We start from the raw sequence: 14,042 nt of genomic DNA on the forward strand, positions 1-14,042 counted from the left end.
GAGTCTTGGGGCAAAAGAAGAGTGCTTAGAAGGGCCTCTCCCCGACACCCTCACTTGGGCGGGCTACTCTCCATCCAGGTCCCAGGGGACAGTGAGGAAGGGGCAGCAGCCACTTCATTCCAGCTAATCCCTGGGCCTTGAATGAAGGCCATCTATCTGGTGGGGAGAAGGCTGCATTTGGAGTTAGAGGACCTTGATGGACTCCTGGGTCTGTGACCTCAGGCTTGACTTTTGTTCAGGGACAACCAGGGGACTGGGAAGTTCCTTCCAGATCAGAATTCTGGCATCCCAAGTCCTTAGCAGCAGGAGGGAGGAGGGCAGGCCTACTCTGCCTTGGTCACCAAAGAAATCAAGATGGAATCAGGGTGACTTTCTGGGCTGGCCCAGTATAATTTCAGTGATCAGGACTCTTCTAGTCCTTGACCCCTGCTCTCTACTCCCCATCCCACCCCCAATGGAGAAAAGGGCCTTTTAGTTTCATAAACTCAGAGGTGAAAGGAACCTCAAGTGTCATGGTAATAACAGCTAGCACTTTAACATTTGCAAAGCACATTACTAACATTATCTTATGGGAGGGGAAGTGCTGTTATCAGCCCCATTTTACAGATGAGGAAACTGAGTCTAAAAGAGATTAATTGACTTGCCCAGGGTCATAGAACTAGTAAGTGGCTGAGACTGGGTTTGAATTCAGGTCTTCCCGATTCCATTTTATAGATGATAAAACGGAGGCTCAGGGAAATCATAAGCTTATAAGACCTAGAACCAGGAGGGTCCTCGGAGATCTTCTGCTCCAATTTCAATATCTAGACTTTTTAAAGGGGGAGGCAGGGTAGCATCAGGAGAAGGATACCACAGGAAGAAGTCTAGTTGTAGAGAAATGGCCCCCAAATTAGAAGCCCTTCTGCTCCTAACTAGCTGGGTGATCAATTTTTAATATGAAGACTAATGGGATTTGCAAAATTGGACTTACAAATCACTTGCTATATGCCTACTATGTGCTTTATTGTGCTAGAGACAAAAAGAAGACAAGAACCAAGCAGTCCTGTCCTCAAGGAGCTTGCATTCCACTGGGGAAAACAGTGTGTGCACAAATAAGTATATGCGAAATACACCTGAACTCGTCTGAAATGGTGTTGTCAGGGGTGAGGTGGAGGCAGTCAAGGGAACACTAACAGCCAGGGGGATCCTCTAGGAGCTAACTCCTGAGCTGTGCTTGGAAAGAAGCTAGGGATTCTATGAGCTAAATGAGAGAAGAGGCCTATGCAAAGAAATGGAGGTGGGAAGCGGATTGTAGTGCATGGGGCCAGGATGACTAGGAGATAGAATGGAAGGAGAGTAACGGGAGATGCCTCTGGAAAAGTAAATTGGAGCCAGATTGTGAGAGTCTTTCAGTGCCAAGCAGAGGAGCTTTTTTATTCTCTCCTCGAGGGTGTAAGGAGCTACGGTAGCTTCTTGAACAGGAGAGTAACATAGTCAGCCCTGTGCTTTAGGAAGATTAATTTGGGAGGGTGTGGATTGCTCCATGAGGTACAGGAGGGAGAAGGGCTGGGTATGATTACAAAGTTAAGAACCTGAGCCACTGGAAAGACAATGGCGTCCTCAGCAAAAACACAGAACTGAGGAAACTGGGCAAGTGTTGAGAAGGGAGATGAGTTCTGTTTCTCAGTCATGGATTTTTGCAGATCAATAGCATCATTTTTATCCATTTTAAGGTCCCTCCCAGCTCCGACCATCTTTGATGCTGAATGATTGTGCCTCGTTCCTGGGATAGATGGATAATTAGAGTATATGAGAGTTGCAGGGGGGTCAGCCCTGAGGATGTGATTGATGGGAGGCGTGTTAATTACACTTCCTTTCCCCCTGTTTTCTGCGAGAACAGATGTGGGTGACAGAGCAGATTGCTGAACGGACTTGCTGTTTTGAAATGTTAATTTCCCCAGATGTGAATAGCTCATTGCCACATAGACACAGGTCCCAGAGGCCACCTTGTCGATAGACGGATGCACTGAGTTCTTGTGAGCTCTGGGAATGGGATGTCATTAAATCTATGTGTGTGTGTGTGTGTGTGTGTGTGTGTATGTATGTGTGTATGTGTATGTGTATGTGTATGTGTATGTGTGTGTGTATGTATGTGTGTATGTATGTGTGTACGTATCCTTCTGGAAACCTGCTGAGTGCTTGATGGAAATAACGGCTATGATATTCCTCATCCTAATGAAAGGCTACTCAAGCTACTTACTTCTCTTTGGTCTCAGTTTCCTTACCTGTAAAATGGGGTTTGTATTTCATCAGGGGTTCTTTAACCTAAGGTCTGTCAACTTGTTTTTAAAAAAAACATTTTGATAATCGTATGTTGACATGACTTGTTTCCCTTGTGACCCTATGTATTTTATACATTAAAAACCTTGTTTTGAGAAGGCATCTCTAGGCTTCACCTTATTATTGCCAAAGGGGATGGTGCCAAAAGGGTGATGAGCTCTCAATCTCAGCTAGTTCTCAATTGATGATTCTCTGAAATGGGTCTGAATTGCTAATTGCTGTTTTGTTTTTTTTTTTTTACCATAAGCTATGTCCCACTTGACAGCTTTTACTTTTAATTTGTCAGCTCCACATAGTACTCTTCTCCTCCCCAGACAACCCTCCTCAGCATTGAGTCCTCTCTGCTAGAATAGTTGTGAAGCATCTTATTGAAAAGTCATAATTCAGAAAAAGAAGATATCTTTCATGCTAGACAATAACAGGAAGGAAAAACCCATTAAAGAAGAAAAAAACCACTAAAGGAGGAGACAAAGCCCTTAACTTCTGTTCATTTCAGTTTCTTCATCTATAAAATGGGATAATAATAGCATCTACCTCCTGTAGTTATTGTGAGATCAAATGAGATAATTCCAAATTGCTTAATACAGTGCCTGACACGTAGTAAGCACTATATACATGTTCACTATTATTAGCCATTATTAAGATGAAAGATCTTCCAGTTCCCTACAAAGCTCTCAAGAAGGTTGAACTGGCAAGAATTGGCTGAGTGAGTGAAGAGCAGTGCATTCTTCCCCTGACTGAGCTGCTAGCCATGGTCCTACTCCTGTCAGGGGACTCATCAGTCTCATTCCTTCCCCAAATCGACAATCCTGAGTTTGTGTGATGGTTAATGCCTCGTTTATATGGCTGCTCTGCACTAGAATATTATCCAAGCCCTTTGTACTGCATTATCCACAAACCACAGAATGGCTGAGCTCCCAATGGCCACTTCAGTGTGACAATAAATTGTCTGATCATTGGAGAGAGTTCTTTGTGTCCAGAATCCCAGAGGGGCCATGTACAGAGATGTGGGAGGATGAGATCCCTCAAGCAGAGACCAGGACACAGCAAATCAATTCAAGTTTAAAGAAAGCCAGAGTCTTAAACACTCATCCTTTTCAAACTTTCACCAGGTTTTCTAAAGTGATTTCCTCCCCTTTTCTCTGTTGACAGCGAATAAACTAGAAAAAACCTCCAAGGTTGGAGCCCAAAGATGGCCTTCCTCTCAAGGACGGTAGAACCATCAGGGTTGGTTTGACATTTGCAGAGTAGTCTGGCCATGTGAGGCAGACTTTGGCTTTTCTGCCTTAGTTTACTCACCCCCATAAATAATCTCAGCCCCTGGAGGAGGCAGCATAGTGGAAAGAGCTTTGGAAGTGGAGTTAGAGGGCTCTGTCACTCATATGACCTTGGGCAAATCATCTCCCCTCTCTAATCCTGTTTTCTTCTGTATGAAATGGAGGGAGTTGGAGTAGCTGACCTTTGAGGTCCCTTATACCTATAGAGCTATGATCTTATGAGTTACTCTTCTCTCATATTTCTGGAACACTATGTTTTACATTTCTGTGATATTTCAAGAAAAAGTCAAGGGGAGGGCTGTTACCTCTGTAGAATAAAATCAAAGGTATCAATCTCTCCCCATCCCATGGGGCTTAAGTAGGAATGTATATTCTCTGGCCCGGATGTAGGGCCCAGGAAGAAGAAGGTCCCAGACAGCTGGTCTTAGATCAGTCAAGGGTGTTATTTTAGTAAGTTTTCTCATTGTTAAATCATAGAAGTGTGTTCTTATGTACAATAGGATAGAAGAAAATGTGAGAAAATACCCAGTTCAGGGGGCAGAGGCAAGATGGCGGAGTGAAAGCAGTGACTTGCTTGAGCTCTCCCCCAAACCCCTCCAAATACTTGTAAAACATGGCTCTAAACAAATTCTAAAGCAGCAGAACCCACAAAAAGACAGAGTGAAGCAAATTTCCAGCCCAAGACAACCTGGATGGTTGATCAGAAAGGTATATCGCGCCAGGTGGGAAGAGGAGCGCAGTGTGGCCTAGGCCACAGACCGCAGTGAACCTGCAGCAGGCCTCACAGGACTGAATCGTGGGCAACTGTGGAGGTTTCCACACTTATCAACCCATGAACACCAAAGACAACTGAGAAGGTCAGTGGGAAAAGTCTGTTTCTGCAGTGCTGAGAGGAGCACAGGGTCACAGCTCCATTTCCTGAGAGTGCAGAGCATGGCCCCGGGGGTAGCAGCTGCCTCTTGAGCTTCTGGCCCACAGACTGAGGGGGAATCAAATGGCTGATCAGAGGGGGATTGCAGAGATCTCTTTGCCAGTGCTGAGGCAGGAATCTCTTGCTTTGCCCGTGCTTGGATCTGGGTCACAGTTCTAGGCGGCAGTCCTGGGGTGAGGAGGAGCGCTGGAGTGGTCAAGCTTATAGTGGCTGTACAGAGAAAACCCTCCTCACAGTTCCAGGACAGAAAAGAGTGCTTGTGGTCACTAATAAACCACAGCACAGGCCAGGAAAGGAGTAACACCTCACACCTTATCATACCACCTTGCAAGAACTGAAAATTTACAGGTCCCTACAAGTATCTCTGAAAACAGCTGTACAAACCCCTGAAGCTTGGGACAGTACATTCTCCACATTGGAAGCAGACTCTTACCTTAACAAAGAGTTTAAAACTCAAGTAATTGGCCAGGATCATGAGCAAGCAGCACAAAAAGAGTCAGACTATATTATCTTACTTTGGTGACAAAGAAGATAAAAACATACAACCAGAAGAAGACAACACAGTCCAAGCCCCTACATCCAAAGCCTCCAAGAAAAATATGAATCAGTCCAGGCCTTGGAAGAGCTCAAAAGGGATTTTGAGAAGCAAGTAAGGGAAGTAGAGGAAAAACTGGGAAGAGAAATGAGAGTGATGCAAGAAAATCATGAAAAACAAGTCAACAGCTTGCTAAAGGAGACCCAAAAAAATACTGAAGAAAATAACACCTTAAAAAATAGCCTAACCCAAATGGCAAAAGAGGTCCAAAAAGCCAATGAGGAGAAGAATGCCCTAAAAAGAAAAATTGGCCAAATGGAAAAGGAAGTCCAAAAGATTACTGAAGAAAATACTTCCTTAAAAATTAGAATAGAGCAATTGGAAGCTAGTGACTTTATGAGAAATCAAGATATGAACAAATCCAAAAGAATGAAAAATTAGAAAACAATGTGAAATATCTCATTGGAAAAACAACTGACCTGGAAAATAGATCCAGGAGAGAGAATTTAAAAATTATTGGACTATCTGAAAGCCATGATCAAAAAAAGAGCCTAGACATCATCTTTCAAGAAATTATCAAGGAAAACTGCCCTGATTTTAGAACCAGGGGCAAAATAGAAATTGAAAGAATCCCAGATCTCCTCCTGAAAGAGATCCCCAAAGGAAAACTCCTAGGAATATTATAGCCAAATTCCAGAGTTCCCAGGTCAAGGAGAAAATATTACAAGCTGCCAGAAGAAACAATTCAAGTATTGTGGAAACACAATCAGGATAACACAAGATTTAGCAGCTTCTACATTAAAGGACAGGGCATGGAATATAATATTCCGAGGGCAAAGGAAATAGGATTACAACCAAGAATCACCTACCCAGCAAAACTCAGTATAATCCTTCAGGGGAAAAAATGGTCATTCAGTGAAATAGAGAGCTTTCAAGCATTCTTGATAAAAAGACCAGAGCTGAATAGAAAATTTGACTTTCAAGACTCAAGTGGAACATGAAGAGGTAAACAGGAAAGAGAAATCATAAGAGACTTATTAAGTTGAACTGTTTACATTCCTGCATGGAAAGATGATATTTATAACTCATGAGACCTTTGTCAGTATTAGGGTAGTTGGAGGGAAAAAATTATATGTATGTATATATAGATAGATAGATAGATAGATAGAGGGCACAAGGTAAGTTGAAGTTTAAGGGGTCATATCTGGAGAATAAAATTAAGGGATGAGAGAGGATTATACTCAGAGAAGAAGGGAGAGGTAGAATGGGGTAAATTATCTAAAAAAAATAAAAAAGAAAAGGCTCTCAAAGTGAAGGGGAAATGGGGGAAGGTGAGAGGGAATGAGTGAATCTAATTCTCATCAGATTTGGCTTAAGGAGGGAATAACATACACATTCGATTGGGTATGGAAATCTGTCTTACCCTACAGGAAAATAGGGGGAGAAGGGGACAAGAGAGCAGGGGGATGATAGAGAGGAGGCAGATTGGGAAAGGGGGTAATCAAAAGCAAACACTTCTGAGGAGGGACAGGGTCAAAAGAAAGAATAGAATAAATGGGGGGCAGGATAGGATTAAGGGAAAAAGAGTTAGTTTTTCACAACATGTCTACTCTTGTGTTTTCAATGAGGGTGGGTGGGGAGTGAGGAAGAGAGAAAATTTGGAACCCAAAGTTTTAAAAACACATGTTTAAAAAAAAAGTTTTCATGTGCAACTGGGAATTAAGAAATGCAGGAAATGGGGTACAGAAGTCTATCCTGCCCTACAGGAAAATAGAAAGGGAAAGGGATAAGAGAAGAGGGGTAGAGATAGAAGAGAGGGCAAACTAGGAGATGGGGTATTCAGAATGCATGCCATCTTGGGGTGGGGGGAGGGATGAGATGGGGAGAAAATTTGGAACTCAAAATCTTGTGGAAGTAAATGTTGAAAAGTAAAAATAAATTTATATTTTTTAAAAAAAAGAAAAAAAAGAAAATTCCCAGTAGAGGTGGAGGTCCTCTATTGTGAGGTTGTTAAGTGAAGAATAGAGAATCTGAAGGGTTTTGATATTCACCAGGCTAGAGGCAGAAGGCTGGACTAACTATTATTACTGTGTTTGGTTAGACAATGCCAGGGGGTCAGCACCTGAATGGAAGGCTGGTGGCAAAGCCTGGAGGCAGAGCAAAAGTTTGTATTGAGTTCAGGATGGATCAGGACCTACAGTCACCGTACCATACTGTGGCTCAAACTCACATAACAGGTCAAGGCAGCAGAGATCAGCAGTGGTCATGCAGCAGCAAACCAGGGAAGGGGAAACAGGCAAGGACTCCCAAGGGGATCCTGTTAATATGATTTCTACTGAGCAGAATTATAGCCAACATTCATGCAATATTTTATCGTAGTAGTACAGTGGAAGGGTTCAAAGGAGTTGGGTTCAAGCTCTGCCACTTGCTAGCTGGGTGACTTAAGGTAACTTCCTTTAGTTCTCTGGGCCTCAGTTTCTTCAAGGGTAAAATTAGGGAGATGAACTGAACTAGATAGTCTCAAAGCCTGCTTCCAGCTCTAAAATCTTTTATCTCATCATTCTAACAACTTTGTGAAGGAGACAGGACAGGTGTTATGATAATACCCATTTTACAGAAGGGAAACCCCAGAGGTTAGATATTCATTTCCAACTTTTGTTGATTCTTGAAATGATTCAGCTGACGTAGGGGAAAAAAATGACTCACCATTTCAGCAAACATTGATTGAGCACTTAGTCTACACACCGCACAGGGCCGAATTCTGAGCTTTGGGCAATTAATAATCAAACACTTATCATGTGCTAAACACTAAGGACACAAAGACCAAAGTGAAGTAGTCCCTGCCCTCAGGGAGCTTCCATTATGCAGGGAGAGAGAAACAAGTAAGTGTATAGGAGCATGCACATAATTGATGCAGCTGGAGAAGGGTCAGGAAGCTTCATGAAGAAGGCGGCCTCTGAGCTGAGATTTGAAGAAAACTTGAGGTTATAAGAACTGGAGCTGAGGAAGGAGTATGTTTCAGGAATGGAGATGGAGTTTCATGGATAAGAAACCAGTTGAGCTGGACCATAGAGAGAGTACATGAAGGGGAGAAATGTGTAATAAGGCTGGAAAGATAAGTTGAGGCCAGGTTGTGAAGGGAATTGAATGCCTCACCAAGGAGGATATATTTGTTTTTAGAGATAAGAAGTCAAAGGACTTGAGCACTGGAATGATATGGTCAGGCCAGAGCTTTCAGAGAAGCCTTTTGGCAGCTGTGTGGAAGATGTGTTGTAGTAAGTGAGGCGAGCCTGGAGGGCCCAAGGAAAAATGTCAAAGTCCTTCCCCTCCAGGGGCTTGCTTGTACCTGGGAAATAGTGACAGATGTTACAATTATAGATTTAGAAGCTAGAAGACACTCAATGACCCCTAAGGTCTCAGCCTTCCCATTTTACTGATAAAGCAACTCAGGCCTTAAGAGTTGGAATGTGGCTTGTCCAAGATCATTCCAATGAATCAGGATTTGAACCCAGATTCTGACTCCAAATCCTGTTCTTTTTCTGAGGCATCTTATTGACTCTGGTTTGTTTTAACAAATCATTTTAAGAAAAATGCTGTTACCTCACCCTCTTGCCTTTCCCTATTATTCTAGAATACTAGAATCTTTAGTTTAAAAAAAATACCTTCTCATTCTGTCTCCTTGCTTTGTTCTAGGTCACGAGACACTTGACCAAACTCTTTGACAGCATCACAGATCTGCAGTTTGAAGACAGCCAGTGGCCAGCAGCCAGCAGAGCCATCGGGATGTACAGCAAGGAGAAGGAACATGTTCCCCTCTATACTGGATGTGAATGTACAGGCCATGTAAGCAAAGATTCAGGAGTTACTTTTCTAGAGGGAATGCTGCCTCCAGTTTCCCAGAGGCTGAAAAAAAAAGTGCTCTTATGGCAGTGGAAAGGGAGAAAGGTTGTGAGTCACAGGACCTGGGTTCAAAGTGAATTGCTACTACTTCCCACCTTTTTGTGTATAATTTTTATTTATTCACCCCCATCTATCTTGGTTAAATTTATTTATCCTCCAAACTTATTTTGTTTGTTGTTTGATATAAAGATTGACATAGGGACTGGACTTGTAAATTCATTTACATAAGGAACTCACAAGTGAGGAAACTCTCTTTACTAATACAGGTTGATACTTTCTCTACAATCTATAGAGGGTTGCCTAGAGCACTGAGAAGTTAAATGATTTTCCAATGGTTACAAAGCCAGGATGTATCAGAGGCAGAACCTGAAATTATTGATTGTTTCCATGATTTGTTCTTTGACCTACTCATTTTGGGGATTATTTAATTTCTGTTTAATTTTTAATCTATACTTTCATGACTCTTTATTGAAGGTAATTTTGTTTTGCATTATAGTCTGAAAAGAGTAAACTTACAATTTCTGCTTTTCTCCATTTGGTTATGAGGGGTTTTTTCTTTGCCATAATACATAGTCCATTTTTGTGAAGGTGCCATGTACAGCTGAGAAAAAGGTATCCTCCTTTCTATTTCCATTCAGTTTATTTCTATCATATCTAACTTTCCTAAAATTCTATTCATTTCTTTAATTTCTTTTTCATTTATTTTATGGTTAGATGTATTTAGCTCTGAAAGGGGAAATTTGAATTCCCCTACAAGTATAGTTTATTTATTTCTTCCTATAACTCATGTAGTTTTTCCTTTAGGAATTTAAATATTATACCTTTTGAAGCATATATGTTTAGCATGGATATTATTTCATTATCTATGGTGCCTTTTTGCAAGATATAATTTCCTTTGTCCTCTACCCCTCCCACTTGATTCTTCTGTATCAGTTCTTTTTTTCATGCTTCTTTTGTATGAGATGATTACTTCTTTTCATCTCTCCCTACAGTTTTATTTTTTTAGAATCACCTGGTCATACACAGCTCAGACTAAGCCTTTTTTTTTTTCAAACTACCCAAATAATGACAGTCATAAGAATACTGATATTTTCACATATAAGAAGTAAACAATTTGACCTTATTAAATCCCTTATAATTGGTCTTTAATGTGTACATTATATTTCTCTTGGTTCTCACATGTTGAATTTTCCATCAAGTTCTGCTGTTTTTGTTACGAATACCTGAAAGTCTTTCAGTTAGTTAAATTTCTGGTTTTTTCCCATTCAGGATTATACTTAACTTTGCTGAATAAGTTACCCTTGGTCGAAACCCCATCTCTTTTGCTCCATGAAATATAGTGTTCTAAGACATATGGTCCTTCAACATAGTAGCTGCTTGGCCTTGTGTAATTCTTTTTGTAGCTCCATGATACTTAAATTATTTTCTTCCTATTTGCTTGCACTATTTTCTCCTTAACCTGGGAGCTTTGAAATTTGGCTATGATATTCCTGTAAATGTTCCTCCTGTGATCTCTTTCAGGTGATGATTGGTATTTTTCCTATTTCTGCTTTGTCTTCTTGTTCTAGAACTTTGGGCAATTTTCCTTGATAATTTCTTATAATAGTGTATCATGATCCTTTTTTTATTGTAATTTTCAGGTAGTCTGACTATTTTTATATTGTCTCTCTTTGACCTGTTCTCCAGATTGCATATTTTTCTTATGATGTATTTCATATTCTCTTCTATTTTTTTCATTCTCTAGATTTTGGTTTTATTTTTTCTTGCTGTCTTATAACATCATTAACTTCCCATTGCCCAATGCAAGTTTTCAAGGAAATATTTTCCTCCTTAAGTTTTTGATTCTCTATTTCCAACTGGTTGACTTTCTTTTCATAATTTTCTTAATTTTCTTGAATTGCTGTCATTTTTTTGTAATTTTTCCTCTATCTCTCTCATTTGATTTTTAAAGTCTTTTTTAAAGTTCTTCCAAGAACTTTTTTGGAGATTGAGACCATTTAACATTTTTCATTTAAAAAAAGAGAAGTGATTTTTTAGTCCTACCATTTTCCTGTGAACAGGAACCCAGATCTTTTTTTATCCCCATAGTAGCTCTCTATGGTTGGGTCTCTCTCCTTTGCTTACTCATTTTTATTTTTATTTTGTTTTTAGCAGCTATTATTTTAATCAAGTTCTAGTCCAAAGGTATGGGGAATGATGCCCCAAGCCTCAGGTGCTTCCGACTGTTATTTTCTAAGCTCTGGCCTGGGGCCCAACCTTGGGCACTCCTGCCCACCCCTGAGCCACAAGTAGGGCCTCCAAAAACACTATCCTAGAAACTTTATTGCTCCTTGTGGTCCCTTTTGTGGCTGCAAACTACAGCTGTCCTCCCTGCCCTGGTTTCAGTTCTATGACTCCTATGTTTGTATTTTAAAGTATCTGTGCAGTTCGTGTCTTTTCATCAGGAATCCTTGGAAGTCCTCTGTTTCATTAAGGGCCCATTTTTTTTCCCTCTGTGGGATTAGACCCAGTTGTACTGGAAAAACTATTCTTGGTTGTAAATCCATATCTTATGCCTCATGGAATATTGTACTCTAAGCTTTCCACTCTTTTAAAACAGTGTTTTCTATATTTTGTGTGATCCTGATGGTGGCTGCTCAGTACTTGAATTCTGTCCTTCTAACTGCTTGTAGTATTTTTCTTAGACATGAAAGCTTTGGATTTTTACTGTAGTATTTCATGGAGTTTTCATTTTGGGGATTTTTTTCAAAAGTTGCCTAATAGTTTCTTTCTATTTCTACTTTACCCTCTGGTGCTAAGAGATTTGACCAGTTTTCTGTTATGATTTCTTGAAATATGATGTGTAGGTTGTAGGATTTTTCAGTCATAGCTTTCAGGTAGTCTAAGATTTTTACATTTTCTTTCCTAGATCCATTTGCCAGGTCAATGTTTTTGCTATGAGGTACCTTCTATTTTCTACTTTTTTTAGTCTTTTTACTTTGTTTTAAAATTTCTTGTTGTCTCATGAAGCCATTAGCTTCTATTTGATCCATTCTAGTTTTCAAGGAGTTTGTTACTTGGGTAATGTTTCATACCTCCTATGCCAAGCTGTTAATTCCCATTCTAATTCTTTCTTCCTTAGCTCTCATTTCTTTTTTTTATTTTTTCCTCTAGCATGCTTATGCCCAGTGATTTTAAAATCATTTTAGTGCTTTTCGAAAACTGTTTTTCATCTCTTCCAGGAATATTAGTTGTACTTGTGCCTAAGTTGTATTTTTCTCTGAGATTTTGTTTGTGGATATTGTGGAGTCATTCTTTTCTTCTGGGTTTGTGTCTTGAGCATCCCTGTCACCATAAAAGTTATTATGGTGGGATTCTTTTTTTATTTATTCATTTTTCCAACCTACTTCTTGACTTCAGACTTGATATTGGGGTAGGGCTCAGCACAGTTCTGAAAGGAATGTCTGGGCTAACCTTGTGTCAGCTTTGGTACTTGTGCTACTTTCTTGGGATGTTGTGTTATTCCAGGATTTCAGGGACTGCTCAGGCTGGGGGTGTGCAAACTTTTAGAGCTCCCAAAGTAGTCTCATCCAGGGCAAAGTCTGAACATTGTTCTCCTGTTGTGAAATGTACAAGCTTCTGACCTGAGTTTGGTGCTGCACCACACAGCTATGGGTTTGCCCTTGGTTAAAGTTTCAGTGAACTGCTATTGGATTCAACCAACTAGCCAACAAGAAAGATCTACAGGTTCAAAGTGACAGATTGTCAGGTCCCTTTTGGTCTGGGCTTTCTGTCCTAGTTATTCTACTTCAGACTAGACTGGAGGCTGAAGCTGAGACCCTGATCCACAATAATAAGGGTTTTAGCCACACTGCTACTATTTGTTTCTGAACTTGTTCCTTGCCTACACAGTACATAGCCTAGAGCTTGTAAGTGCCCTTCATGCCTGACCACCATGCCTAGACACAGGTCCCTTCCTCAGCCTGTCCTGGATCTTTGACCCATAACTGAGTAGTGAGCAACAGAGTTGCCAGTTGGCACCTGTTCTTGCACCCTGCACAAGATTGAAGACCCATGTATGGGTCTGGGACCTCTGCTTTCCATGGTGCAAAATCATGTCTCTCAGTTCATGTGAGCTGAAATATTCCAGCTTGCTGGAGGCTAGCCCCCATCCCCAATATCTGCAGACTTCTATGTCTGTCTCCCTATACTGACCTGGGCTGGAAATGTGATTAGTGTTATTTTTTCTTGTTTGATCATTACTCAGTTTGATATATGTTCTAGACTTTTGGTTGAAGAGCAGCAGTGCTTAGGGCTAAGTTGGACTTCTTCCTGCTACCTGCTTCATTACCCATCCTACTTGTCTTCTAGATTTGTGGAAGTGATGAGACTCTCTTTACCAATTCAGATCATCACACCCTCTGAAACTTAGTGTCTTAGAAATTTATGAGGTACTGAGAGATTGTGATTTGCCCAGGGTCATATGGGCAGTATCTGTCAGAGGTGGGATTTCAATCTAGGTATTTCTGACTCCAAGATGTGCTCTCTACCCACTAGGCTCTGCTGCCTTTGGCATGCATAACTGCCATATAGTAGAAGCTTAGTAAATGTTTGTTGATGTTAAACCAATTGAATTCAATCAAGTCCAAATAAATTCAGCAAGAATGTATTAGATACTTTGTACTCTGGGTTGGTCCCTGTGCTTAGGACCCTAGTGGTACAAAGATAAAAATGTGATACTACTTGTTCTCAAGGAGTTTACCGTCTAACAGGAGTGTGGGTAGAGGGAGACATGGACACAATAATGATACCAGAAAGATGGAAAGGCCTTTTGAAGAATCTGGTGATTGAATTGAATCTTGAAGGAAGTAAAGAGATTCTAAGAGGGAAGGCAAAGAGGATGAACATTGATGCAGGACACAGGGAAAGGAAAGGGATCCCTATATGTGAGAATAGGCCTAGATGGCCCAATCACAGAGTGCACGGACAGGAATAAAGTGTAAGAAGAATAAAAAAGTACGAAGGGTCCAGGTCATGAAGGGCTTCAGAAACTGAACAGTGTTTCTATTTGATCCTAGGGATAATAGGAAGCCACTGGGAT

The 14,042-nt window shown here is 40.7% G+C and overlaps 1 protein-coding gene across 1 annotated transcript in view; it reads left to right on the forward strand.

Moving 5' to 3' along the window:
- The window catches only part of DNAH11 (dynein axonemal heavy chain 11), a 320,191-nt gene that overhangs the window by 98,381 nt on the left and 207,768 nt on the right, over positions 1 to 14,042 (forward strand). The window contains exon 29 of the mRNA XM_078150757.1: positions 8,756 to 8,905. Coding sequence (XP_078006883.1) covers positions 8,756 to 8,905 — 150 coding nt within the window. The remainder of the gene's footprint in view (positions 1 to 8,755; positions 8,906 to 14,042) is intronic.

The sequence above is a fragment of the Phascolarctos cinereus genome, unplaced genomic scaffold (genome assembly GCF_003287225.1).
Source record: "Phascolarctos cinereus isolate Bilbo 61053 unplaced genomic scaffold, phaCin_HiC Scaffold_1;HRSCAF=81, whole genome shotgun sequence".
NCBI lineage: Eukaryota > Metazoa > Chordata > Mammalia > Diprotodontia > Phascolarctidae > Phascolarctos > Phascolarctos cinereus.